The sequence below is a fragment of the Salvelinus alpinus genome, chromosome 16, assembly GCF_045679555.1.
Source record: "Salvelinus alpinus chromosome 16, SLU_Salpinus.1, whole genome shotgun sequence".
Taxonomy (NCBI): domain Eukaryota; kingdom Metazoa; phylum Chordata; class Actinopteri; order Salmoniformes; family Salmonidae; genus Salvelinus; species Salvelinus alpinus.
Window position 1 is genome coordinate 36,158,943 of NC_092101.1, and position 27,612 is coordinate 36,186,554.

The 27,612-nt window shown below is 45.7% G+C and overlaps 1 protein-coding gene across 2 annotated transcripts in view; it reads left to right on the forward strand.

The window, feature by feature from the left end:
• gmds (GDP-mannose 4,6-dehydratase) overlaps window positions 1–27,612 on the forward strand; it is a 292,984-nt gene that overhangs the window by 32,356 nt on the left and 233,016 nt on the right. Inside the window, exons 2-5 of one of the 2 annotated variants that reach the window (XM_071346069.1) lie at window positions 858–902; window positions 5,391–5,478; window positions 5,816–5,836; window positions 6,861–6,970. In XM_071346069.1, the coding sequence (XP_071202170.1) occupies window positions 858–902; window positions 5,391–5,478; window positions 5,816–5,836; window positions 6,861–6,970 (264 nt within the window). The remainder of the gene's footprint in view (window positions 1–857; window positions 903–5,390; window positions 5,479–5,815; window positions 5,837–6,860; window positions 6,971–27,612) is intronic. The other variant, XM_071346070.1, reaches the window with a different exon arrangement.

The window sequence follows — 27,612 nt, forward strand, 5'->3', positions numbered from 1 at the left end:
CACAGGGAACCCACCTGAACCACAGGGAACCCACCTGGACCACAGTGAACCCACCTGGACCACAGTGAACCCACCTGGACCACAGTGAACCACAGTGAACCCACCTGAACCACAGTGAACCCACCTGAACCACAGTGAACCCACCTTGCCAAAGCAGGGGCCTAATAGAGCTGATCCCTCATACTGTGGTGACCACTGAATCCACCTGAACTACACTGAACTCCATCCTATGATACTGGTCTATTCTGAACTGTGGTAGACGGCCCATAATAAGTGAGGTTTCATACTGATCTCTTCTGACAGTGCTTAGCTGCACTAACCTAACCATGATAGACAATGAGCTACACATCCCTCTGACTTGAGTGGTGGACCATAGAAATAGAATGAATAAAACGGTCTTGGAACCCAGGCCGGGGCCTCATGATGGTTGTTGTCATTAGGAGTTGGAAAGACAGCACAAACTGATCTGGGACCAGGTTACTCCAACATTGCTTGGCCTTGATTGGTAGACTGAAATCTACTTCTCTTTCAACTTTCTTCCTCACATGTTCCCCTCTGGTCTGGATGGCCAGAGGTCTGTGGCCAAATCACCCCCAGACCTGGAGAGGAAGTGTTGGGGTGGAGGGGAATGGGGGTGGGGTTGTGTGTGGGTAGGTGGAGGAGACTGGGATGGAGGTTAGGGAGAGGGAATGCCACGACTGGCTTGGAATGTTCCAGAATGTACAGTCTGAGGGGGAGAAGAGAAGTTAGGTTACATGGGTACAAGACCTTATTGAATGGGTGAAAACACACTCTAACACACACAGTCATGCATGTGTTGCTGTCTAACAGACCTCTGTGTTTTGTCTGTGTTTCAGGATGGCTCCTACCTGGCTGAGTTCCTGCTGGAGAAAGGCTATGAGGTGAGAGAGACTCCCAGGGAGAGGCTCCCACACTGGGATACACACCCTGCCTCTCTTCTGTGCTCCAGACATCCACACTGCTATACACACGCACACATTCCCTAGATAAGCTCTATCCGAATTCCAAACAGAGCTGCCGAGAGAAGACTGACAGGCAGACTCACACCTCAGTCACATCAGATATATATATATATATATATTTTTTTTAAATTGAACCTTTATTTAACTAGGCAAGTTAGTTTGAACTTTTAACAAGGCACACGTGTTAATTGAAATGAAGCACTATTCTCTCCAATCTCATATAGCATCTTCACTAAGGAGGGTGCTGGACTATTGAAAACGGAGGTGCCGGTAATTGTGACACCTATTTTTTTTCGATTTTGTTTTATTAACTTGTTAAACAACATTTCTTTCTCTGAGCAATTGTCTTAGTATATTTTTTGGAGCAGACAATATAGCTCAGTATTTGTATGATTTATTTTATACAGTCTTTTTTGCTCATCTTTATCGAGGGTGCCAATCATTTTGGACCTGCCTGTAACCTTTGTAACCTCTGTGTGACACTGGCTCTGTTAACCTCTGACCTTTAACCTCGGGGTCAGACCATTAACCAGGAAATGGCTGTTATTATATGGCCGCGAGCGAGGTCATTCATCACTTTCACCTGCTGCTGTTATGCACTGTTCTCAGGAGCACAGCTCCATCAAAGTCAACATGGCCTGTTGGTTACACAGTTTTACATGGGGCTGCTGACTGAATAGGAGTAAGTAGCTAAAACTCTTGTTATGTGACTTCTTAAAACCAATTTACATCAGACACAAACATACCCACACTCTCCGTGCTAGCTCTGGATCTGTTTTCTCTACAGTAGCTGAATGATTTAATTCCCCCTGGATGGTTAGCAGTATCCCCCCGCCCCCAACTTTTACATATTTTATTTAGCAGATGCTATTATCCAGAGTGAAATACAATTGGTACATTTAACAAAGGTAGGTAAAACAACCACGTATCACCATCATTGCACGTAAAGCCTTCTTCAAAATAGCCGATATCTTCACAATCAGGGGGGATGATCGAGGCGCAGGCAGGAAGTGGAGAGTGAATAAAGGAAGTGAGGTCCGGGCACGATGTCCTCTTGTGGAACCAGCCCACAGTGGACAGGAAGTGTCTTCAGGCACCACAGGAAGTGGCTCTGCTCCAGGCTCCAGACTGGGGACTCGTTGCGAGGGGGGATGATAGAGAGACGCAGGCAGGCAGGCAGGAAGTGGAGAGTGAATAAAGGAAGTGTGGTCAGGGCACAATGTCCTCTTAGTAATGTGCTCCCCAGTTCCCCAGCTATCTCTTCACAACAGAGCTTCCTATGCATCCCCAGAACTCCACCAAAACCACCTCCCTACTCCCTCACATGTAGATTGGGAGATGGGGAAGGAGAATGTTTGGAGATTGTAATGGATCCAATATACAGTGGGGAGAACAAGTATTTGATACACTGCCGATTTTGCAGGTTTTCCTACTTACAAAGCATGTAGAGGTCTGTAATTTTTATCATAGGTACACTTCAACTGTGAGAGACGGAATCTAAAACAAAAATCCAGAAAATCACATTGTATGATTTTTAAGTAATTAATTAGCATTTTATTGCATGACATAAGTATTTGATACATCAGAAAAGCAGAACTTAATATTTGGTACAGAAACCTTTATTTGCAATTACAGAGATCATACGTTTCCTGTAGTTCTTGACCAGGTTTGTACACACTGCAGCAGGGATTTTGGCCCACTCCTCCTCCATACAGACCTTCTCCAGATCCTTCAGGTTTTGGGGCTGTCGCTGGGCAATACGGACTTTCAGCTCCCTCCAAAGATTTTCTATTGGGTTCAGGTCTGGAGACTGGCTAGGCCACTCCAGGACCTTGAGATGCTTCTTACGGAGCCACTCCTTAGTTGCCCTGGCTGTGTGTTTCGGGTTGTTGTCATGCTGGAAGACCCAGCCACGACCCATCTTCAATGCTCTTACTGAGGGAAGGAGGTTGTTGGCCAAGATCTCGCGATACATGGCCCCATCCATCCTCCCCTCAATACGGTGAAGTCGCCCTGTCCCCTTTGCAGAAAAGCATCCCCAAAGAATGATGTTTCCACCTCCATGCTTCACGGTTGGGATGGTGTTCTTGGTTGTCCTCATCCTTCTTCTTCCTCCAAACACGGCGAGTGGAGTTTAGACCAAAAAGCTCTATTTTTGTCTCATCAGACCACATGACCTTCTCCCATTCCTCCTCTGGATCATCCAGATGGTCATTGGCAAACTTCAGATGGTCCTGGACATGCGCTGGCTTGAGCAGAGGGACCTTGCGTGCACTGCAGGATTTTAATCCATGACGGCGTAGTGTGTTACTATTGGTTTTCTTTGAGACTGTGGTCCCAGCTCTCTTCAGGTCATTGACCAGGTCCTGCCGTGTAGTTCTGGGCTGATCCCTCACCTTCCTCATGATCATTGATGCCCCACGAGGTGAGATCTTGCATGGAGCCCCAGACCGAGGGTGATTGACCGTCATCTTGAACTTCTTCCATTTTCTAATAATTGCGCCAACAGTTGTTGCCTTCTCACCAAGCTGCTTGCCTATTGTCCTGTAGCCCATCCCAGCCTTGTGCAGGTCTACAATTTGATCCCTGATGTCCTTACACAGCTCTCTGGTCTTGGCCATTGTGGAGAGGTTGGAGTATGTTTGATTGAGTGTGTGGACAGGTGTCTTTTATACAGGTAACGAGTTCAAACAGGTGCAGTTAATACAGGTAATGAGTGGAGAACAGGAGGGCTTCTTAAAGAAAAACGAACAGGTCTGTGAGAGCCGGAATTCTTACTGGTTGGTAGGTGATCAAATACTTATGTCATGCAATAAAATGCAAATGAATTACTTAAAAATCATACAATGTGATTTTCTGGATTTTTGTTTTAGATTCCGTCTCTCACAGTTGAAGTGTACCTATGATAAAAATTACAGACCTCTACATGCTTTGTAAGTAGGAAAACCTGCAAAATCGGCAGTGTATCAAATACTTGTTCTCCCCACTGTATCTCCTAGAGTCAGGGGTTGGAACCCAAATTATTTTCCAATCGTTTCGTTCTGAACAGAACTACTATTTTATTTATTTTTGTTCCACTTTTCCGACCAGCAAAATACATTTTGATCCCCTAAACAAGTGCCGGTTTATTTTGTTCCTTTCTGTTGCTTTTTAACCTGTGAAATCAAGTGTTTTACATTTAGCTCATTAAATGACTTCACCAATCAGTGCAGATAGAGCAGACAAGCTCGTTGTTTACATGCGTGATGGACAGACAAGTGTAGCCCATGGCGCAAGATGCGACTGAAAATGTGGAGAGAGAGCTAGAGAGGGTTGAGGAAGAGGCTTGAAATGCTGGACATCTTGTTATGACATGCATTATACAAATTAGTTCCACAGAATTATACCTAGGAGGAGCGGCTTCTATGGAGGAACTTTGAATGTCCTTTGAGCTAGATAGCTGACAAGCTTGTGTGTGCAAAGCGGCACTAGAATAAAAAACACAGCTTAACTTTTTTGCAGTAAATCAATCCAACATGAAACATGATAACTAGGCCTATGGTATCCTTAACTAGCATTGAAAAAGTGAATCCCTTCTTCTCTAGCTAATAAAAAATCTCTCCCTATCTTATGAATCAAGCTTGTAACGTCAGTACAGTAGCCTATGGTGACGTCAGTACAGTAGCCTATGGTAACGTCAGTACAGTAGCCTATGGTAACGTCAGTACAGTAGCCTATCGTAACGTCAGTACAGTAGCCTATCGTAACGTCAGTACAGTAGCCTATCGTAACGTCAGTACAGTAGCCTATGGTAACGTCAGTACAGTAGCCTATGGTAACGTCAGTACAGTAGCCTATGGTAACGTCAGTACAGTAGCCTATGGTAACGTCAGTACAGTAGCCTATGGTAACGTCAGTACAGTAGCCTATGGTAACGTCAGTACAGTAGCCTATGGTAACGTCAGTACAGTAGCCTATGGTAACGTCAGTACAGTAGCCTATGGTGACGTCAGTACAGTAGCCTATGGTGACGTCAGTACAGTAGCCTATGGTAACGTCAGTACAGTAGCCTGTGGTTCAGAGGGGGGAAGGGCAGGTAGCCTAAACACACGCACGCAAAGATTATGAATAATTTTGTCAATGACCGAGTGAGGGCTTTGCATAGGCGCTTTGTTGCATTTGTTGTGGGTATAGAAAAAAATGCCTGGAACGTAAAATAACATTATTATTAACCGGTTCACATGCTTTTAAAATAATGGTTCTGTTCTAGAACAGCATGGATCACTTTCATTCCATTTCTGTTCCTTGAAAAAAATAAAATGTGTCCCTAAACCTGTTCCTACCGCTGCCTAGAGCACACACACACTGTGTTTTATGTCTGTGTAAAACTGTGTGTGTTGACTGTGTAGTATGTATTCCCCCCTGCAGGTTCATGGTATCCTGCGTAGATCCAGCTCTTTCAACACTGGTCGTATTGAGCACCTGTACCAGAACCCCCAGACACACACTGAGGGAAGTAAGTACTGACCTTCAACCTTCTGACCTTCAACTCTTCTTTAGTTAGTTACAGTTGGAGCGTTAAAGTTACTCTCTTTATATACTCTACATATACAGTACTGTTCTTATAAAAATGATTTAATAGTATAAGGTATTGTTAACTTCACAATTAAGTTGGGGTAAGCCTAGCCAACTAGGAAAATATGAACCATACTAAAAAAGTTGCCGTACTAAAATGCCCAGTTTTTATTTTTGCTACGTAGATGTACAGTGATAGAATGATAACAGCATTACTGGAAGTTTGTTGAGTTCCTCTAACTTATCTACATCTAACTCGTTATCATTATTATCACCAGAGGATGGAACTACAGGTGGCCGTAAGTGTAATTTTACAATTAATCAAACATCAGGTTGATTATCTGAAATGGGAAAATGAGTGTCTTCTGAACAGTAGCCGCCACTATTGCTACTCTGATTATACCCATCTCTTTAGTTGGTCTTTTTGGTGTTGATGCTGTCTCATTCACTGTAATACTGAAAAAAAAACTAATAGTAAATTAAATGTAATGGTGAAAAATGCCATCTCTGTGTTTGGGATAATAGTCACCTTAACATCAAAAACCAGGCATTGAATTTTGCTCTATAGCACCAGTCGTGTATGTATGCCTTAAGGTTAAGGGGTGTTTACTCTCTGAGATCTCTCTTACAAGCTTTCAGATTTAAAATTCTCAGAACACTCGGACAGAGAGATGTGATTGGTGAGACCTGACAGCCATTGATGATGTCACTATTAGCCATTTTATCTTCAGGCACTGTAACAAAGTTGGCAAACAATTCAATTTGACTTTTCAAATCACACTCTCTGTCATGACTGTGCTCTTTTTTTCTTTCTTTTTTTCCCTCGTTGATTTGACCTATGAACTCAAACTCCAATCTCCTTACTGTGTATTATCATTATAAACAGTATCTATTATGTGAATCAGATCATCTTTGCTCAGATGAGGAAAAACTCCATTGAGAAGTGATTCACTGAATCCAGTGCTTGAATCCAGTCAACTGACAAGATTCGCTCAACTTTACCGGAACAGAAAGCCCCAAAGGCCATCCACCCAAATGATCTTCCCGTTAACGTAGTATCATCTACTCAAACTGTATGTTTGTTTCAGGTAGTGATGTCGAGCTTTTCAACAGGTGTGGGTCAGTTCTTTCCAGGTTTTGCTTTTGATCAGTAATGATCTCTAATAGTTGTTATAAGCTGTCATTGTCTTATGTCAGGGTGAGGGCACCTGTCAGAACACAATGAATGGATACAACTTTTCCTGTGGTGTTGGTGAGCTCTTTATAGTACCTGGGTGAGGTGTATAGTTATTATTGCCCTTAGTAAGAGTGTGTGTTTCTCAGACATGAAGCTACACTATGGGGACCTGACAGACAGCACTTGCCTGGTGAAGATCATCAACCAGGTCAAACCTACAGAAATCTACAACCTGGGAGCCCAGAGCCACGTCAAGGTAGGACATCTACTTCCACAATGCTTTACATTAGACTTTATTCACACCATGGACATGATCGTTCTACATCCAGGCTAGCTCGGGGTATGTGCTCCAGTCTAGTGCTAAAATCTTCCTCACGTTTATTCGAGCATAGGAAAAATAGCCTTGACCTTAGGCGTAATGAGTTTGAATTCCCTCTGTGAATGTTTTTTTTAATACTTTTATTTGTTCCTTTTGTTTTGACTGCTACGTGGGTCATAATATCGTTAAATTAGAAACCCAAGCTGAAACATGGTAATCGTGGCTGTAAATCTGGAGAGGATATTGGGGTTGATGAGGCAGGATGTAGTGGTTCTTGTGTGTGTGTTTGTCTGTGCGTGTGGCACAATGTCCCTTTTGTTGGAGATCTCCTCCAGTGGATCTCAGGAGAACCCTGTGTAACGCCTACACCTCCTGTACTGCCCCTGCAGACTCTGGGATCTGAACAACACAAAGAACCGCATTCTGTGTTCATGGATGTGTGGGAAATGGAGTGAAGTGTGTGTGTACACTGTGCCTGTGGTGTGTGTGTGTGTGTGTGTGTGTATACACTGTGCCTGTGGTGTGTGTGGTGCATGTTTGAGAGAGAGACCATGACTTTGCTCTAAACCACCTATGTGGACGATCCTTCCTGGACCCAACATAGACACATACATATAGAGTAGTTTCTGTATTTATTTGTTTCTTCACTAGTGAGCCTATGCCATCCCAGACTCCTGAGTCGCTGGCTGGCTAATAGACGAGCCCTCTGGATTACTAGCAGTAAACCATAGTGACGTTTCCAGTCTCACCAGAGAGGAAAAGATCATTCACAGGAGCTACTCATCTCTCTACCTCCCCTTCCTCTCTCTGTGTCAGAGCATTGTATATTTTTATTTCCAGGGAAACCCGGAATAGTTAGCCCTGTGTGAGTCAGTCTATTAAATCTCTGTATTTTTGTACGCTCTGTGTTTTCGTGTGAGTTTGTCTGAGTGGGTGCTTGTTTCCTCAGAGAGTCCTTAAGAACAGTACTGCTAGGAGGGAGTAGTTAGGTAATTGTGGACGGACACTGGAGGGCTAGGGACCCAGCCAGCTGCAACATCAAAAGACAATCACTAAACAAACGCAGCAAACATAAGGGTATTCATTACATTTACATTTACATTTAAGTCATTTAGCAGACGCTCTTATCCAGAGCGACTTACAAATTGGAAAGTTCATACATATTCATCCTGGTCCCCCCGTGGGGAATGAACCCACAACCCTGGCGTTGCAAGCGCCATGCTCTACCAACTGAGCCACACGGGACCGTGCTAAAATTTTACTGAAGGCTGGGTTTACCGCGCCTGTTTTCCTCAAATCTGGGAGGGCTTTTAAAAAGCCTCGATTGTTTTTTTTTTTTTTTGTCTTTGTAGTTGTATTTCTTATGGATCCCCATTAGCAATCTTCCTGGGGTCCAGCAAAATTAAGATACTTATCCCTATCTACCATAACAGGGCTTTGCTCTGTGTCCAGTCTTAAAATTAGATAGTTTATTACTGTCACTATTACACTAAACTTCTGTCATCTGAATCTGTATTTAAAATATTTTAGTTGGAAACTTCCCTTTTGAAATATGCATGACCAGTGTGACTACAGGTGTTGACAGGGGCTACAATGATGGTAATAAAATGACAATAAATGTTATATCAATCTTAAATACCCGCTTAGGAGATTAATACTTTGGAAACCTTTTGAAATATGCATGATGCTGTATGAATGCAGGTGTGGATAGGGTGTTGATATGAATGGTTAAAACATCAGTCTGAACACCGTTTCATTGTTCTCTCTCACTGAGGCGCTCTGTCAGGTACAGAGAGGGAACAAAAGCCCAAAGGTGTCTGTCTAAAACAGCCATTCACATGCAGCTGTCAGGGCAGAGTGACGGTAGTATGGAGCTGAATTATTAACACTGACTGAGGAGGGGGTGGCGAGAGAGGGAGGGACAAGGAGGGGGTGGCGAGAGAGGGAGGGACACGGAGGGGGTGGCGAGAGAGGGAGGGACACGGAGGGGGTGGCGAGAGAGGGAGGGACACGGAGGGGGTGGCGAGAGAGGGAGGGACACGGAGGGGGTGGCGAGAGAGGGAGGGACACGGAGGGGGTGGCGAGAGAGGGAGGGACACGGAGGGGGTGGCGAGAGAGGGAGGGACACGGAGGGGGTGGCGAGAGAGGGAGGGGGTGGCGAGTGTCAGTGTGTGATGGGTTTCCGCTCCAGTGAGGGTACAGTATGTGGTGTGTCTGTCTCGGGCCAGCCTCACATTCAGTCAGCTAAGATAAGCAGCAGCTCATACTACAGAAAATAAAGTGCTTAAAACATCCTCTTTTATCCGCATCCTTCTACTCTTCTCTCCTCCTTTTATCCCTTGTTCTTTCCCCTTCTTCCCACATCCGGCTTGACTGTACAGTAGCTCCCACGCCAGTGGTTTACTGAAGGCTGGGTTTACCGCGCCTGTTTTCCTCAAATCTGGGAGGGCTTTTAAAAAGCCTCGATTGTTTTTTTGTCTTTGTAGTTGTATTTCTTATGGATCCCCATTAGCAATCTTCCTGGGGTCCAGCAAAATGAAGGCAGTTATACATTTAAAACATTACAATACATTCACAACATATTTCACATGACTAGTGAGTAGTCATCTTGTGTAATGTGACGTCTGTGTTGGTAAAAGTATTTGATTTAATAGTACCGTGTTGTATTGTGTGTGTGTGATTCTGTGTGTACATTATACTGAATCCATTGCTTTGGGATTCCCGGTGCGGTGAGGAGGGGATTTGCCCTGGCTATTACCTGTGATTTGGGGAGTCATTGCCTATTTGCCTTTGTTTTGTTCTTGAGGGCATCCTAAAATGTACCCTAGGGAGTAGACCTGGAGGAGACAGTAGGGTTTAAGAGCCAAACAACCTCGTTGTTTAACCACAGAGAAACAGTTCTTTAATCCACTTACACATTTCCCTATTTCTCTAAGTATACTATTTAATTATACAGTGGTACAGTTAAATCTTATAGTATCACTACAGCCCCCCCACTACCTCAGATCATCTAGGCTGAAGATAACATGCCCTGGGCATAGTGTGATGTGTGATTATACGAGCTGCTTTATGCGAGATGAGAGCAGAAGGCTTTGTGTTGTGTGTTCCCCTTAACACCCCATTGGCTAGGTTTACCCGCGCTCTGATTGGTGTTTACATTACCATCCTCCAATCATCTCCTCCGGTGGCATGCTCAGCTCTCTCTCTCTCTCTCTCTCTCTCTCTCTCTCTCTCTCTCTCTGTCTCTGTCTCTCTCTGTCTCTGTCTCTGTCTCTGTCTCTGTCCTGTCTCTGTCTCTGTCTCTGTCTCTGTCTGTCTGTCTGTCTGTCTGTCTGTCTGTCTGTCTGTCTGTCTGTCTGTCTGTCTGTCTGTCTGTCTGTCTGTCTGTCTGTCTGTCTGTCTGTCTGTCTGTCTGTCTGTCTGTCTGTCTGTCTGTCTGTCTGTGTGAGTGTGAAACTGCCCTATTCCGTGTCTAAATAATTAGATTATATCGAGATTTCTTTGCTTATGCCAGATGGAGAGCGAGGCAGAAGAAAAGACAGATATATTTTACTCTGGCCATAGCTCCTATTCCTTACATGAACAAGACAGACTGGCCTGATTTGCCCTGGTGGTCTACTCACTGTGGTCAGTCAGTCTAGCTCGGCCCCTGAGCAGTCAGGAAGGCAGAGACACCTATAGGCATGTTTTGAAAGGTTGGTTCTTGGTGGACTGGGCTGGCTTCACTAAGGTGAAAGATAACTTTAAATTTAAGAATAGACTGCTCCGTGCCAAGATAAGCAAGTCTGTCCCTTTCCGTGCTCAGTGATTTGAAATGAGGGGAGATGTGTTTTTGTTGTACTACTTTATGCGACAGATTTATACAGCATCTGCACAATTTTTATATTTTATTTTTAAACCTGGAAACATTGTCTTGACTTTTACTTTACATTTTAACATTTTTTTCTGGTAATTAGGAGGTGCCAAGTTAGGAAATTACTTTTAGTAAATCGCTATGAGAGTGATTTTTATTGAATGATTGACAGACAGCGTGTCTGACTCAGGTACCAGACTTGCCTATAGAGAAAGGCCTATTACTACGGTGAACATTACAGGACTGAGTGTAAGACCTTAGTTCCTCCTGTGACAGATAGATGGCAGCAGGGAGGGAGAATTTTATTTTATTTAACCTTTAAATAAATTCTGCTTGGTTACAGGGTTAAAACAGAAACCACTCAAGGTCAACAGTTCAGGCATTTTAAATCTGAATAGTTAACGTGAGGGCTATGGTTTGGGGAAGGCTTGGGCAATATATTTTTTTTAAAGCGCAGAGGAAGGCGTACATTGACGTTCTCAGGACCTTTTTCAAATGACCAAAATCTATTTCTAGTGGTCAGGCTGTGCATGGCATGCAGTATGAAACAAATGAGTCTCCTCCTTGATAGGGCCCTTCTTGTCTATCATCAGTACAGACTCATTCATCCACATACACACACATGGTGACAGAAGCTCATTTAGTAGATGTGTAGAGCTTACACACTTTGTACAATACACACTAAGGCTTCCTTTACTGAAGAGGCGTAATGGGTTGTTTGTGTAATTTTCTAGTTTGTTTTGAGTTTTCCTTCCGAGTGTTGGCTGCGGCTGTCTTGATACTTAGCCCATGAGCTGGTTGAGCCCTATTACTGTACAGCTTAAATGTAAGTCTATGAATTCAACTGCAATACAAATGTCAAATAGTAAATGGTAATACCAGTGTTGTAATTCTTGTATCATCTTCCTTAGTTAAAAAAGTTTTTGTGTGTGTGAGATTGGGTCATTCAGGGATTGCTGCATTACTAACTTCATTCACTGTAATGTGTTGTGATCTCACTTAGGGCTGGGCAATATGGCCAAAATATTATATCATGGTATTTAAAAAAAATCGGGCGGTATGACTCTATTTGACTGTTTTTTTAGTTTTTGAATAATAAAAGTAGTACATTTGCTTTATGAGTAGTGAGTGATCCTAGGGTGCTTTATGAGTAGTGCGTGATCCTAGGGTGCTTTATGAGTAGTGCGTGATCCTAGGGTGCTTTATGAGTAGTGCGTGATCCTAGGGTGCTTTATGAGTAGTGAGTGATCCTAGGGTGCTTTATGAGTAGTGAGTGATCCTAGGGTGCTTTATGAGTAGTGCGTGATCCTAGGGTGCTTTATGAGTAGTGAGTGATCCTAGGGTGCTTTATGAGTAGTGAGTGATCCTAGGGTGCTTTATGAGTAGTGAGTGATCCTAGGGTGCTTTATGAGTAGTGAGTGATCCTAGGGTGGCAACACATACATTCTAAATTATTTCAAGGGGTCTTTCTCCTTTCTGATTGTTCTATACTGTTGAATTCAACTTCAACCTAAAATAATTTCAGCACTTTTATCATTTCTGCATTTCCTGCACTCATTTGCAGTGGTGGAAAAAGTACCCAATTGTCATACTTGAGTAAAAGTAAATCAAATCACATTTTATTGGTCACATACACATGGTTAGCAGATGTTACTGGTCACATACACATGGTTAGCAGATGTTACTGGTCACATACACATGGTTAGCAGATGTTATTGTGGGTGTAGCGAAATGCTTGTGCTTCTAGTTCCAACAGTGCAGTAATAGATAACAAGTAATCTAACAATTCCCAAACAACTACCTAATACACACAAATCTAAAGGGGTGAATGAGAATATGTACATATAAGTATATGGATGAACGATGGCCGAACGGCATAGGCAAGGTGCAGTAGATGGTATAAAATACAGTATATACATGTGATATGAGTAATGTAAGATATGTAAACATGATTAAAATGCCATTATTTAAAGTGACTAGTGATCCATTTATTAAAGTGGCCAGTGATTGGGTCTCAGTGTTGGCAGCAGCCTCTCTGAGTTAGTGATTGCTGTTTAGCAGTCTGATGGCCTTGAGATAGAAGCAGTTTTTCAATCTCTCGATCCCAGCTTTGATGCACCTGTACTGACCTCGCCTTCTGGATGATAGCGGTGTGAACAGGCAGTGGCTCAGGGGGTTGTTGTCCTTGATGATCTATTTGGCCTTCCTGTGACGTCGGGTGCTGTAGGTGTCATGGAGGGCAGGTAGTTTGCCCCCGCTGATGCGTTGTGCAGACCGCACCACCCTCTGGAGAGCCTTGCGGTTGAGGGCGGTGCAGTTGCCGTACCAGGCTGTGATACAGCCTGACATGATGCTCTCGATTGTGCATCTGTAAAAGTTTCAGGGTTTTGGGTGACAGACCAAATGTCTTCAGTTGAAGAAGCGCTGTTGTCTAAGAGACAAGTTCACACACATTTTGTTAACTTGAGAAATACTGCAACATACAGCTTAGACGTAAAATTGTGCAACTAAGACCTCAGCAAAAAGGTCAACATTGATTACAGATTCCTTGATTTATGTTAGATTAATTCAGGCAATTTTGAGGAAGTATTATGGCTGTGTTGTTGTACGGCTTCTGAAGCGGGCTAAAGTAATATTGACGCTTATTTCTCGTTTTTCAAGTCTTTGTTAGCGACCTGCGACGGTGCCACTGTATTATCCTCAAAGGGGGCAAAGAAGGTTTTTAGTTTGTTTGGAAGCGTGACGTCGGTTTCCGTGACGTTTTTGAAGTCTGTGATGTCCTGTAGACCCTGCCACATACGTCTTGTGTCTGAGCCGTTGAATTGTGACTCCACCTTGTCCCTGTACCGGCATTTCGCTTGTTTGATTGCCTTGCGGAGCGAATAACTACACTGTTTATATTCAGCCATATCTCCAGACCTCTTTCCATGGTAATTATTTTATTTTTTTTCCCCCCCACTGTATTTAACCAGGTAGGCCAGTTGAGAACAAGTTCTCATTTACAACTAAGACCTGGCCAAGATAAAGCAAAGCAGTGCGACACAAACAACAACACAGAATTACACATGGAATAAACAAACGTACAGTCAATAACACAATAGAAAGCCTATATACAGTGTGAGCAAATGGCGTGAGGTAAGGCAATAAATAGGCCATAGTAGCGAAGTAATTACAATTGAGAAAATTAACCCTGGAGTGATAGATGTGCAGATGATGATGTGCAAGTATAAATACTGGTGTGCAAAAGAGCAAAAAAGTAAATAAAAACAATATGGGGATGAGGTAGGTAGATTGGATGGGCTATTTACAGATGGGCTGTGTACAGCTGCAGCGATCGGTTAGCTGCTCAGATAGCTAATGTTTAAAGTTAGTAAGGGAAATATAAGTCTCCAGCTTCAGCGATTTTTGCAATTCGTTCTAGTCATTGGCAGCAGAGAACTGGAAGGAAAGGCAGCCAAAGGGGGTGTTGGCTTTGGGGATGACCAGTGAGAGAGACCTTCTGGAGCGCGTGCTATGGGTGGGTGTTGTTATCGTGACCAGTGAGCTGAGATAAGGCGGAGCTTTACCTAGCAAAGACTTATAGATGACCTGGAGCCAGTGGGTCTGGCGACGAATATGTAGCGAGGTCCAGCCGACGAGAGCATACAGGTCGCAGTGGTGGGTGGTATATTGGGCTTTGGTGACAAAACGGATGGCACTGTGATAGACTGCATCCAATTTGTTGAGTTGAGTGTTGGAGGCTATTTTGTAAATGACATCGCTGAAGTCGAGGATCGGTAGGATAGTCAGTTTTACAAGGGTATGTTTGGCGGCGTGAGTGAAGGAGGCTTTGTTGCGAAATAGGAAGCCGATTCTAGATTTAATTTTGGATTAGAGATGTTTAATGAGTCTGGAAGGAGAGTTTACAGTCTAGCCAGACACCTAGGTATTTGTAGTTGTCCACATATTCTAAGTCAGAATGTATACAGAATGGTGTCGTCTGTGTAGAGGTGGATCAGGGAATCACCCGCAGAAAGAGCGACATCGTTGATATATACAGAGAAAAGAGTCGGCCCGAGAATTGAACCCTGTGGTAAATGCGGTGGATCACGCTTTCAGTTTTACGCGAATGCCGCCATCCGTCCACGGTTTCTGGTAGGTTTTAATAGTCACAGTGGGTACAACATCTCCAATGCACTTCTTTATAAACACACTCACTGAGTCAGTGTATAGGTCAATGTTGTTCTCTGAGTCAGTGTATAGGTCAATGTTGTTCTGAGTCAGCGTACAGGTCAGTGTTGTTCTGAGTCAGCGTACAGGTCAGTGTTGTTCTGAGTCAGCGTACAGGTCAGTGTTGTTCTGAGTCAGCGTACAGGCCAGTGTTGTTCTGAGTCAGCGTACAGGCCAGTGTTGTTCTGAGTCAGCGTACAGGCCAGTGTTGTTCTGAGTCAGCGTACAGGCCAGTGTTGTTCTGAGTCAGCGTACAGGCCAGTGTTGTTCTGAGTCAGCGTACAGGCCAGTGTTGTTCTGAGTCAGCGTACAGGCCAGTGTTGTTCTGAGTCAGCGTACAGGCCAGTGTTGTTCTGAGTCAGCGTACAGGCCAGTGTTGTTCTGAGTCAGCGTACAGGCCAGTGTTGTTCTGAGTCAGCGTACAGGCCAGTGTTGTTCTGAGTCAGCGTACAGGCCAGTGTTGTTCTGAGTCAGCGTACAGGCCAGTGTTGTTCTGAGTCAGCGTACAGGCCAGTGTTGTTCTGAGTCAGCGTACAGGCCAGTGTTGTTCTGAGTCAGCGTACAGGCCAGTGTTGTTCTGAGTCAGCGTACAGGCCAGTGTTGTTCTGAGTCAGCGTACAGGCCAGTGTTGTTCTGAGTCAGCGTACAGGCCAGTGTTGTTCTGCGTCAGCGTACAGGCCAGTGTTGTTCTGCGTCAGCGTACAGGCCAGTGTTGTTCTGCGTCAGCGTACAGGCCAGTGTTGTTCTGCGTCAGCGTACAGGCCAGTGTTGTTCTGCGTCAGCGTACAGGCCAGTGTTGTTCTGCGTCAGCGTACAGGCCAGTGTTGTTCTGCGTCAGCGTACAGGCCAGTGTTGTTCTGCGTCAGCGTACAGGCCAGTGTTGTTCTGCGTCAGCGTACAGGCCAGTGTTGTTCTGCGTCAGCGTACAGGCCAGTGTTGTTCTGCGTCAGCGTACAGGCCAGTGTTGTTCTGCGTCAGCGTACAGGCCCGTGTTGTTCTGCGTCAGCGTACAGGCCCGTGTTGTTCTGCGTCAGCGTACAGGCCCGTGTTGTTCTGCGTCAGCGTACAGGCCCGTGTTGTTCTGCGTCAGCGTACAGGCCCGTGTTGTTCTGCGTCAGCGTACAGGCCCGTGTTGTTCTGAGTCAGCGTACAGGCCCGTGTTGTTCTGAGTCAGCGTACAGGCCCGTGTTGTTCTGAGTCAGCGTACAGGCCCGTGTTGTTCTGAGTCAGCGTACAGGCCCGTGTTGTTCTGAGTCAGCGTACAGGCCCGTGTTGTTCTGAGTCAGCGTACAGGCCCGTGTTGTTCTGAGTCAGCGTACAGGCCCGTGTTGTTCTGAGTCAGCGTACAGGCCCGTGTTGTTCTGAGTCAGCGTACAGGCCCGTGTTGTTCTGAGTCAGCGTACAGGCCCGTGTTGTTCTCTGAGGCTCATCTGAACATATTCCAGTCCGCGTGATCAAAACAATCTTGGAGCATGGCTTCCGATTGGTCAGACCAGCGTTGAATGGTTCTCGTCACTGGTACGGGACGAGCAAGATGCCGTTGTGGTCGGATTTGCTGGAGGAAAGGTGGGGGAGGGCTTTGTATGCATTGTGGAAGTTAGAGTAGCAGTGGTTGAGAGTATTAGCCCTACGTGTCATGCAACTAAACTAAATCATGCTGATAAAATGATTTAGGGCAACTTGCTAAGAAAAGACAAACTAGCTGTTTGCTGATGTAAGACACACAAACTAATAGTGTCATTATAGAACGCTAGTGGATTTATATTAAGAAGCAAAGTGAAAACAGCATCGTTGTCATCAACATTGTTGCGTGTGCTGCATTGACCATGTAGACTGAACGCAAGCGTCTTGTGGTTGAGGAACATCAAACGCGCTCCTTGAGTAACGGGGCATTTTTAGGTCTGTGTGGAAAGTGGCACGGCGAGAAAGCGGAGAGAGATGACTCAAGTAGCAATGTAAACTATACAAATGGACATTACACACGGCGTATCACATTTAACAAACCAAACATTCAAATACCGGTATAGAAGGTAAAGTAAAAACCCAAACCGGTCCCTGCATCAATACCGGTATATCATAATATACAGTATACCGCCCAGCCCTAATCTCACTTTAGATTAGTGATTATCTCTCACAAAACAAGTGAGCGAGTACAATGGGGAGAGAGCGGCGAGAGGGTATGTGGAGGAGTGAATTATTTTTTTCACCTTTATTTAACCAGGTAGGCTAGTTGAGAACAAGTTCTCATTTGCAACTGCGACCTGGCCAAGATAAAGCATAGCAGTGTGAACAGACAACACAGAGTTACACATGGAGTAAACAATAAACAAGTCAATAACATGGTAGAAAAAAAAGAGAATCTATATACAATGTGTGCAAAAGGCATGAGGTAGGCAATAAATCGAATAATTACAATTTAGCAGATTAACACTGGAGTGATAAATCATCAGATGATCATGTGCAAGAAGAGATACTGGTGTGCAAAAGAGCAGAAAAGTAAATAAATAAAAGCAGTATGGGGGGTGAGGTAGGTAAATTGGGTGGGTAGTTTACAGATGGACTATGTACAGCTGCAGTGATCGGTTAGCTGCTCGGATAGCAGATTTTTAAAGTTGTTGAGGGAGATAAAAGTCTCCAACTTCAGAGATTTTTGCAATTCGTTCCAGTCGCAGGCAGCAGAGAACTGGAAGGAAAGGCGTCCAAATGAGGTTTTGGCTTTAGGGATGATCAGTGAGATACACCTGCTGGAGCGCGTGCTGCGGGTGGGTGTAGCCATCGTGACCAGTGAACTGAGATAAGGCGGCACTTTACCTAGCATAGCCTTGTAGATGACCTGGAGCCAGTGGGTCTGACGACGAACATGTAGCGAGGGCCAGCCGACTAGGGCATACAGGTCGCAGTGGTGGGTCGTATAAGGTGCTTTAGTAACAAAACGAATGGCACTGTGATAAACTGCATCCAGTTTGCTGAGTAGAGTATTGGAAGCTATTTTGTAGATGACATCGCCGAAGTCGAGGATCGGTAGGATAGTCAGTTTTACTAGGGTAAGTTTGGCGGCGTGAGTGAAGGAGGCTTTGTTGCGGAATAGAAAGCCGATTCTTGATTTGATTTTGGATTGGAGATGTTTGATATGAGTCTGGAAGGAGAGTTTGCAGTCTAGCCAGACACCTAGGTACTTATAGATGTCCACATATTCTAGGTCGGAACCGTCCAGGGTGGTGATGCTAGTCGGGCGTGCGGGTGCAGGCAGCGAACGGTTGAAAAGCATGCATTTGGTTTTACTAGCGTTTAAGAGCAGTTGGAGGCCACGGAAGGAGTGTTGTATGGCATTGAAGCTCGTTTGGAGGTTAGATAGCACAGTGTCCAAGGAAGGGCCGGAAGTATATAGAATGGTGTCGTCTGCGTAGAGGTGGATCAGGGAATCGCCCACAGCAAGAGCAACATCATTGATGTATACAGAGAAAAGAGTCGGCCCGAGAATTGAACCCTGTGGTACCCCCATAGAGACTGCCAGAGGACCGGACAACATGCCCTCCGATTTGACAAACTGAACTCTGTCTGCAAAGTAGTTGGTGAACCAGGCAAGGCAGTCATTAGAAAAACCGAGGCTACTGAGTCTGCCGATAAGAATATGGTGATTGACAGAGTCGAAAGCCTTGGCCAGGTCGATGAAGACGGCTGCACAGTAATGTCTTTTATCGATGGCGGTTATGATATCGTTTAGTACCTTGAGCGTGGCTGAGGTGCACCCGTGACCGGCTCGGAAACCGGATTGCACAGCGGAGAAGGTACGGTGGGATTCGAGATGGTCAGTGATCTGTTTGTTGACTTGGCTTTCGAAGACCTTAGATAGGCAGGGCAGGATGGATATAGGTCTGTAACAGTTTGGGTCCAGGGTGTCTCCCCCTTTGAAGAGGGGGATGACCGCGGCAGCTTTCCAATCCTTGGGGATCTCAGATGATACGAAGGAGAGGTTGAACAGGCTGGTAATAGGGGGTGCGACAATGGCGGCGGACAGTTTCAGAAATAGGGGGTCCAGATTGTCAAGCCCAGCTGATTTGTATGGGTCCAGGTTTTCCAGCTCTTTCAGAACATCTGCTATCTGGATATGGGTAAAGGAGAAGCTGGGGAGGCTTGGGCGAGTAGCAGCGGGGGGGGCGGGGCTGTTGGCCAAGGTTGGAGTCGCCAGGAGGAAGGCATGGCCAGCCATTGAGAAATGTTTGTTGAAGTTTTCGATTATCACGGACTTATCAGTGGTGACCGTGTTACCTAGCCTCAGTGCAGTGGGCAGCTGGGAGGAGGTGCTCTTGTTTTCCATGGACTTTACAGTATCCCAGAACTTTTTGGAGTTAGAGCTACAGGATGCAAATTTCTGCTTGAAAAAGCTGGCCTTTGCTTTCCTGACTGACTGCGTGTATTGGTTCCTGACTTCCCTGAACAGTTGCATATCGCGGGGGCTCTTCGATGCTATTGCAGTTCGCCACAGGATGTTTTTGTGCTGGTCGAGGGCAGTCAGGTCTGGAGTGAACCAAGGGCTATATCTGTTCTTGGTTCTGCATTTTTTGAACGGAGCATGCTTGTCTAATATGGTGAGGAAGTAACTTTTAAAGAATGACCAGGCATCCTCAACTGACGGGATGAGGTCAATATCCTTCCAGGGTACCCGGGCCAGGTCGATTAGAAAGGCCTGCTCGCAGAAGTGTTTTAGGGAGCGTTTGACAGTGATGAGGGGTGGTCGTTTGACCGCGGACCCGTGGCGGATACAGGCAATGAGGCAGTGATCGCTGAGATCTTGATTGAAGACAGCAGAGGTGTATTTGGAGGGCAGGTTGGTCAGGATAATGTCTATTAGGGTGCCCATGTTTACGGATTTAGGGTTGTACCTGGTGGGTTCCTTGATGATTTGTGTGAGATTGAGGGCATCAAGCTTGGATTGTAGGACTGCCGGGGTGTTAAGCATATCCCAGTTTAGTTCACCTAACAGAACAAACTCTGAAGCTAGATGGGGAGCGATCAATTCACAGATGGTGTCCAGGGCACAGCTGGGAGCTGAGGGGGGTCGGTAGCAGGCGGCAACAGTGAGAGACTTATTTCTGGAGAGATTAATTTTTAAAATTAGAAGTTCGAACTGTTTGGGCATAGACCTGGAAAGTATGACAGAACTTTGCAGGCTATCTCTGCAGTAGATTGCAACTCCTCCCCCTTTGGCAGTTCTATCTTGACGGAAAGTGTTATAGTTGGGTATGGAAATCCCAGAATTTTTGGTGGCCTTCCTAAGCCAGGATTCGGACACGGCAAGGACATCAGGGTTGGCAGAGTGTGCTAAAGCGGTGAGTAAGGCAAACTTAGGGAGGAGGCTTCTGATGTTGACATGCATGAGGCCAAGGCTTTTTCGATCACAGAAGTCAACAAATGAGGGTGACTGGGGACATGCAGGGCCTGGGTTTACCTCCACATCACCCGAGGAACAGAGGAGTAGTAGGATGAGGGTGCGGCTAAAGGCTATCAAAACTGGTCGCCTAGAGCGTTGGGGACAAAGAATAAAAGGAGCAGATTTATGGGCGTGGTAGAATAGATTCTGGGCATAATGTGCAGACAGGGGTATGGTGGGGCACGGGTACAGCGGAGGCAAGCCCAGGCACTGGGTGATGATAAGAGAGGTTGTATCTCTGGACATGCTGGTCTCAATGGGTGAGGTCACCGCATGTGTGGGGGGTGGGACAAAGGAGGTATCAGAGGTACGGAGAGTGGAACTACGGGGTCCATTGCAAACCAAAACAATGATAATGATAACTAGCCTGAACAACAGTATGCAAGGCATATTGATATTTGAGAGAGACATACAATAAGGCATAAAGTGATTGCAGGTCTTGATTGGGAGAGCTAGCTAAAACAACAGGTAAGATAACAGCAGCAATAACAGGGTGCTAGTCTAACACAGCAACAACAGGTAAAAATGGCGACGACTAGGCAGAGAGGGTCGGATTAACTACACACAGATCCTGAGTTAAAGCACAGAGCCGACAGATAAAACACAAATAAACAGAATGGAGTACCGTGAATTAATGGACAGTCGAGCAGGCATCAGCTATGTAGCCAAGTGATCATAGTGTCCAGGGGGCAGCCGTAGATGGAGCAGGGAGGCCTCCACTAAGCTAGCACGCAGCGTTTAAAGTTAGTATCCCGGGGGTGGTCTGCTCAGACGGAGGGGGTCTGCTCAGACGGAGGCCGGTTGAGGGCACAGCGGGTGGGGCACTCGTCTGCAGACCAGACGTGGTCGTGTCGACAGAGAATCCAAGCCGGATGGCGATGGCGAAAGAGAGGTTGTGAATTGTAGAATTGTGTTTGCTAACTGGTGCTAGCTTCGTGGCAGTGGCGCTAGCTGCGCTAGCTGCAAGCTAGCTGTGAGGATCAGAATTAGTGGCTCAGGGATTACGGCAGGAATCCGGCGTTGTTGTCGAGAGACAGTCCGATGCTGGTAAATTGGTGAGTAATATCCAGGCTAATAACAGGGCTGGTGTCTGTGCAGAAGGTAAAAGCTGCTAGCAGCGGCAAAAAATGGCTAAATTAGCTTGTAGCTGATTTAGACCAGTTGTGATGGATTGGCAGGGCTCTGTGTCGGCAAAAAAGGTCCAGGCCAATTGGCAAAATATGTATTGTAGCACAAGAATTAGCCGGAGGACCTCTTCGGCTAGCCGGGAGATTGGCCTAGCTCGAGGCTAGCTCAAGGCTAACTGTTGCTTGCTTCGGGACAGAGACGTTAGCCAGGAGTAGCCACTCAGATTGCAGCTAGCTATCTGATCCGGTGTAAAGGTCCAGAGCTTGCGGTAGTAATCTGGAGATTTGGTAGAGAAAAAGCAGTCCGATATTCTCTGGGTTGATATCGCGCTGTGCAGACTGGCATGTATTGACCAAGCTGAGGCTGGCTGGTGTCCGAGTTAACGGTAAAGACCACTAGCAGTGACTAACTGATAACTAGCTAGTAGTTAGTTAGCTGGCTAGCTTCTGATGGGGGTTCCGGTTCTAAAGTATAAAAATAGCAGATCCGTACCACATTGGGTGTTGGGGGTTGCAGGAGAGTATATTCAGTCCGTAGATGGAAAGTGAGATTAAAATATAAACGGAAAAAACGAGGAAAACGATTATTTACACGGGACAAGACAAAACACACGTCCGACTGCTACGCCATCTTGGATATGTTATATTATGACAGCAGATAGTGATCTAAATGAGGGGTAATTGTTTTAACCAGTCTTTTGTCTTTTTAATGAAGGTATTTTTGTATACCATGGGAGTTTTCCCCCGTGTGTGTGTGTGTGTGTGTGTGTGTGTGTGTGTGTGTGTATGGCCTGTCACGTTGTCTCTGTATTTAATGGAAACCTTAAATCAGTCATACTGATAAACCGGGGCCAATCTCACCTCAGTTTACATCTGCAAAGGTAACAAACAGGGCTTTATTTAGCCAATACACACACACACACACACATGTGCACATGCCGAAAGCATTTATGCATGCGTTAATCGGAGTACTTCTTTAAGTAACAACTGTTTTTGTCATGAAAAATTCACTGTGCCTAGAATTATTTAGAACTCTAGATAGAAAATGATCTGATGGTATACTGTTTGTAGATGGTCTTGGTCTATTTGTTTTTCATAAAGCCCTGTTAGCCACTAATAGCCACTACTATTGATACTACTTGAGGGTCCTAGTCGTCAGTTAGCGAACGCTAACACGTGGCAGTTAAGTCTTTGACAGCTTACTGCTCATCTGTCAACCATCCACATGACCTGTCAAGCACTCTCACCTATCTGTTCCCCTAACCTGTCCTGCCAGGCTGAGAGGCTGGTGATGGATGGTTCCACAGAGATGGAAAACCATTCATCTAAATGACAGACACTTGCCACACAATGATACCAATTCATCACTAACTAGCTACACCAGTCACGGCTAGTCACAGATACAGGTAACTGCCAAAATAAAAGCAACACCAACATTAAGTGTCTGAGTAGGGCGTTGGGCCACCACGAGCCAGAACAGATTCAATGCACCTTGGCATAGATTCTTCAAGTGTCTGGAACTCTCTTGGAGGGATGCCACACCAGTTGTTGTTTTGTTGATGGTGGTGGAAAACGCTGTTCCAGAATCTCCTATTAGTGTTCAATTGGGTTGAGATCTGGTGACTGAGACACACACACACACACTAAACCCTCTATGCTTCTTTAAGACCCCTCTTTCAAGTCCCTGATCTCTTCTTCTAGCCATGGTAGCCAAAATTATGAGCAAATGGGCATTTTTATACCTGACCCTAAACATGGGATGTTCACTGCTTAATGAACTCAGGAACCACACCAGTGTGGAAGCACCTGCTTTCAATATACTTTGTATCCCTCATTTACTCAAGTGTTTCAATTATTTTGTAAGTTACCTGTACAGGGTGTTCACGCTAATTTATGTTCTTTGTCTGTTTGTGAGGACAAGGTGAGTTAATGGCTACTTTTAAATGTGTGAAAGTGGAAATTGAGGAATATGAAAATAGAATCATAATTGTCTGTTGACAGTAAGGAAATCCGATCTCACATTGCAACGTACCATACACAACAATTAGCCAGACTAGCTGGACAGTGATGAAACGTTTTCTGCAGTAGACACCCTTGTCAGGCCAGGTTCCCTCCGTGTGTAAAAGTGTCTCTTAGAATGTGGAAGATCTCACTCATCGAGACTATGCTGCAGCTAGTGGTCCTGAAAGGGTGTGTCTGTGCTGGCGTGTGTGTGTGTGTGTGTGTGTGTGTAACGGGGAACAGAACATGATTAGTTAGGAGATAATCAGTCTCTCTGTTTGTGTCTTGCCATGTACAGTGGGTAGAGCTCCAAAGACAACAGACACTGTTGTCTTTCTGCACTCCTCCATCTCACACACACAAAAAGGGGGAAGGAATGTCGGGAAGTGTGTGTCGGCATGAGCCTTGCAGTGTGTGTTCGCTCTCTCTGCTGTAGGTTAACTCATCACAGACACGGGTGATGAAGAGGCGACGCTGAGTGAAAGAGAGGCTAGGGCACTGCAACCTTCCCAAAATGTTCCCCCAACATTCCTTTCGCCAATTATCCACATAACGAGGGGGAAAGCCGTAGATACACAAACCGTATTCTGGGAAGCGTTCACACTCTCCCTCCTAACTGTCCAGGCCTACTGGCTCTCTGACAGTGAGGCCCGATCCAGTCTTCCCCACAGGGTTTGATCTGTGTGTGTGCATGTGTGTGCACGCCTGCCTGTGTGTGTGTGCGTGCCTGTGTGTTTGTACGTGCGTGTGTGTGTGTGCGTGCGTGCCTGCCTGTGTGCGTGCCTGTGCATGTGTGTGCGCGTGCGTGCCTGTGTGAGCGTGCCTGCGTGCGTGCCTGTGCATGTGTGCACGCGTGCCTGTGTGTGTGCACGCCTATGCGTGCCTGTGTGTGCGTGCCTGTGTGCGTGCGTGCGTGCCTGTGTGTGTGTCTGTGTGCGCGTGTGTGTGTCTGTGCATGTGTGTGCGCGTGCGTGCCTGTGTGCGTGCCTGTGTGTGTGTGTGTGTGTGTGTGTGCGCGCGTGTGCGTGTGTGTGTGTGCCTGTGTGTGTGTGCCTGTGTGTGCGTGCCTGTGTGAGTGTGTGTGCGTGCCTGTGTGAGTGTGTGTGCGTAAGTGTGTGCGTGCCTGTGAGTGTGTGTGCGTGCCTGTGTGAGTGTGCGAGCTTGCCTGTGTGTGTGTGCCTGTGTGTGCTTGTGTGTGTGTGTGTGTGTGTGTGTGCGTCCGTGCGTGCCTGTGTGTGTGCGTGCCTGTGCGTGTGCGTGCGTGCGTGCCTGTGTGAACGTGCCTGCGTGCGTGCCTGTGCATGTGTGCCTCACTCTTGCAGAGCTGGTTAGGCTTTTTTCATGTTATCCAGAGCGTTGGTGACTCTGCTGCTGGCAACAATTGAATTACGCTTTGTTGCCGATGTTTACTGACACTGGACATATTCAATGGGTGTTCAGCTTTCAAAAATTATTAAGTTATTCTGTGCTCTGGCACACTAAGACGAGAGTCTTCTGTTAAGAAATGTGGCTAGATAGCTAGCTAGGTAAACAATGAATCCCAGCGCATGATGTAACGTTAGTTTTCGAGCCAACCAGCTAACGTTAGCTAGCTAGCTAACAGTACACTTTAACTTGAAATGAAAATACTTTGTCAAAATTAGAATAGAGTCTTCTGTAAAGACATGTAGCTAGCTTGCTAAACAATGGACCATAATCACAACTCATGACCTTACTACCCTGCATGAATCTGCAGGTAGCTAACCAACCAGGTTCTATGTCTATAACTAGTTAAACAAATGTGTCTGACATACGAAGAATAAGATCATACACATAACATTACCTAGTGACCCAGCCAGCTAACGTTAGCCAGCTAACGTTAGCTAGCTAACAGTACACTTGAAATTAAGTACACATTCTGTTAAAATTAGAAACGTGTAATATCTGAAAATCTTACCAGTAAACATCATGGTTGGATGCATCTCCTGTCTGATGCCATGCATGGTTCCCCTTAGTTTGATGATGAAATCCAGACTCGTGTTTCCTCCATCTCCTTAGCTATCATACTCGAATTCCGCAGATTTTCAAAACTCGGTCCTCCCAGAAAGTGAAGAGCATACACATAATGTTAGCTTGTGAGCCAGCCAGCTAACGTTAGCTAGCTAACAATACACTTTAACTTGACATTAGGTTTATGCAGTTTTACTATGTGATACTAAGCAATGCAGGTGTAGAGGCACGGTGGCTAGAAAAAACTCCCTAGAAAGGCCGGAACCTAGGAAGAAACCTCGAGAGGAACCAGGCTATGAGGGGTGGCCAGTCCTCTTCTGCCTGTGCCGGGTAGAGATTATAACAACAGAACATGGCCAAGATGTTCAAATGTTCATAGATGACTAGCAGTGTCAGATAATAATAATCACAGTGGTTGTAGAGGGTGCAACAGGTCAGCACCTCAGGAGTAGATGTCAGTTGGCTTTTCATAGCCGAGCATTCAGAGTATCTCTATCGCACCTGCTGTCTCTAGAGAGTTTAAAACCGCAGGTAGCACGTCCGGACAAGGTAGCATGTCCGGTGAACAGGCAATGGTTCCATAGCCGCAGGCAGAACAGTTGAAACTGGAGCAGCAGCACAACCAGGTGGACTGGGGACAGCAAGGAGTTATCAGGCCAGCTAGTCCTGTGGCATGGTCCTTGGGCTCAGGTCCTCTGAGAGAAAGAGAGAGAGAAAAAGTGAGCATATTTAAATTCACACTGGATAAGACAGGAGAAAAACTCCAGATATAACAGACTGACCCTAGCCCCCATAAACTATTGCAGCATAAATACTGGAGGCTGAGACGGGGTCGGGAGACACTGTGGCCCCGTCCGACGATGCCCCCGGACAGGGCCAAACAGGCAGGATATATTCCTCACCCACTTTGCCAAGCACAGCCCCCACACCACTAGAGGGATATCTTCAACCACCAACTTACTATCCTGAGACAAGGCCGAGTATAGCCCATGAAGATCGCCCCCACGGCACGAACCCGAGGGGGGATGCCAACCAGGACAGGAAGATCACGTCAGTGGCTCAACCCACTCAAGTGACGCACCACTCCTTGGGATGGCATGGAAGAGGACCAGTAAGCCAGTGACTCAGCCCCCTTTAATAGGGTTAGAGGCAGATAATCCCAGTGGAGAGAGGGGAACCGGCCAGGCAGAGACAGCAAGGGAGGTTCGTTGCTCCAGTGCCTTTCCGTTCACCTTCACACTCCTGGGCCAGACTACACTCAATCATAGGATCTACTGAAGTGATGAGTCTTCAATAAACACTTAAAAGGTCAAGGCTGAGTATGCATCTCTCACATGGATAGGCAGACCATTCCATAAAAATTGAGCTCTATAGGAGAAAGCCCTGCCTCCAGCTGTTTGCTTAGAAATTCTAGGGACAGTAAGGAGGCCTGCGTCTTGTGACCGTAGCGTACATGTAGGTATGTACAGCAGGACCAAATTGGAAAGATGGGTAGGAGCAAGCCCGTGTAATGCTTTGTAGGTTAGCAGTAAAACCTTGAAATCAGCCCTAGCCTTAGCAGGAAGCCAGTGTAGAGAGGCTAGCACTGGAGTAATATGATCACATTTTTTGGTTGTAGTCAAGTTTCTAGCAGCCGTGTTTAGCACTAACTGAAGTTTATTTAGTGCTTTATCCGGGTAGCCGGAAAGTAGAGCATCGCAGTAGTCTAATCTATAAGTGACAAAAGCATGGATAAATTTTTCAGCATTTTTGGACAAAGTTTCAGAATTTTGCAATGTTACGTAGATGGAAAAAAGCTGTCCTGGAAGCAGTCTAGATCTGTTCGTCAAAAAAGAGATCAGAGTCCAGAGTAACGCCGAGGTCCTTCACAGGTTTATTTGAGACGACAGTACAACCATCAAGATTAGTTGTCAGATTCAACAGAAGATCTCTTTGTTTTTTGTGACCAAGAACTAGCATCTCTATTTTC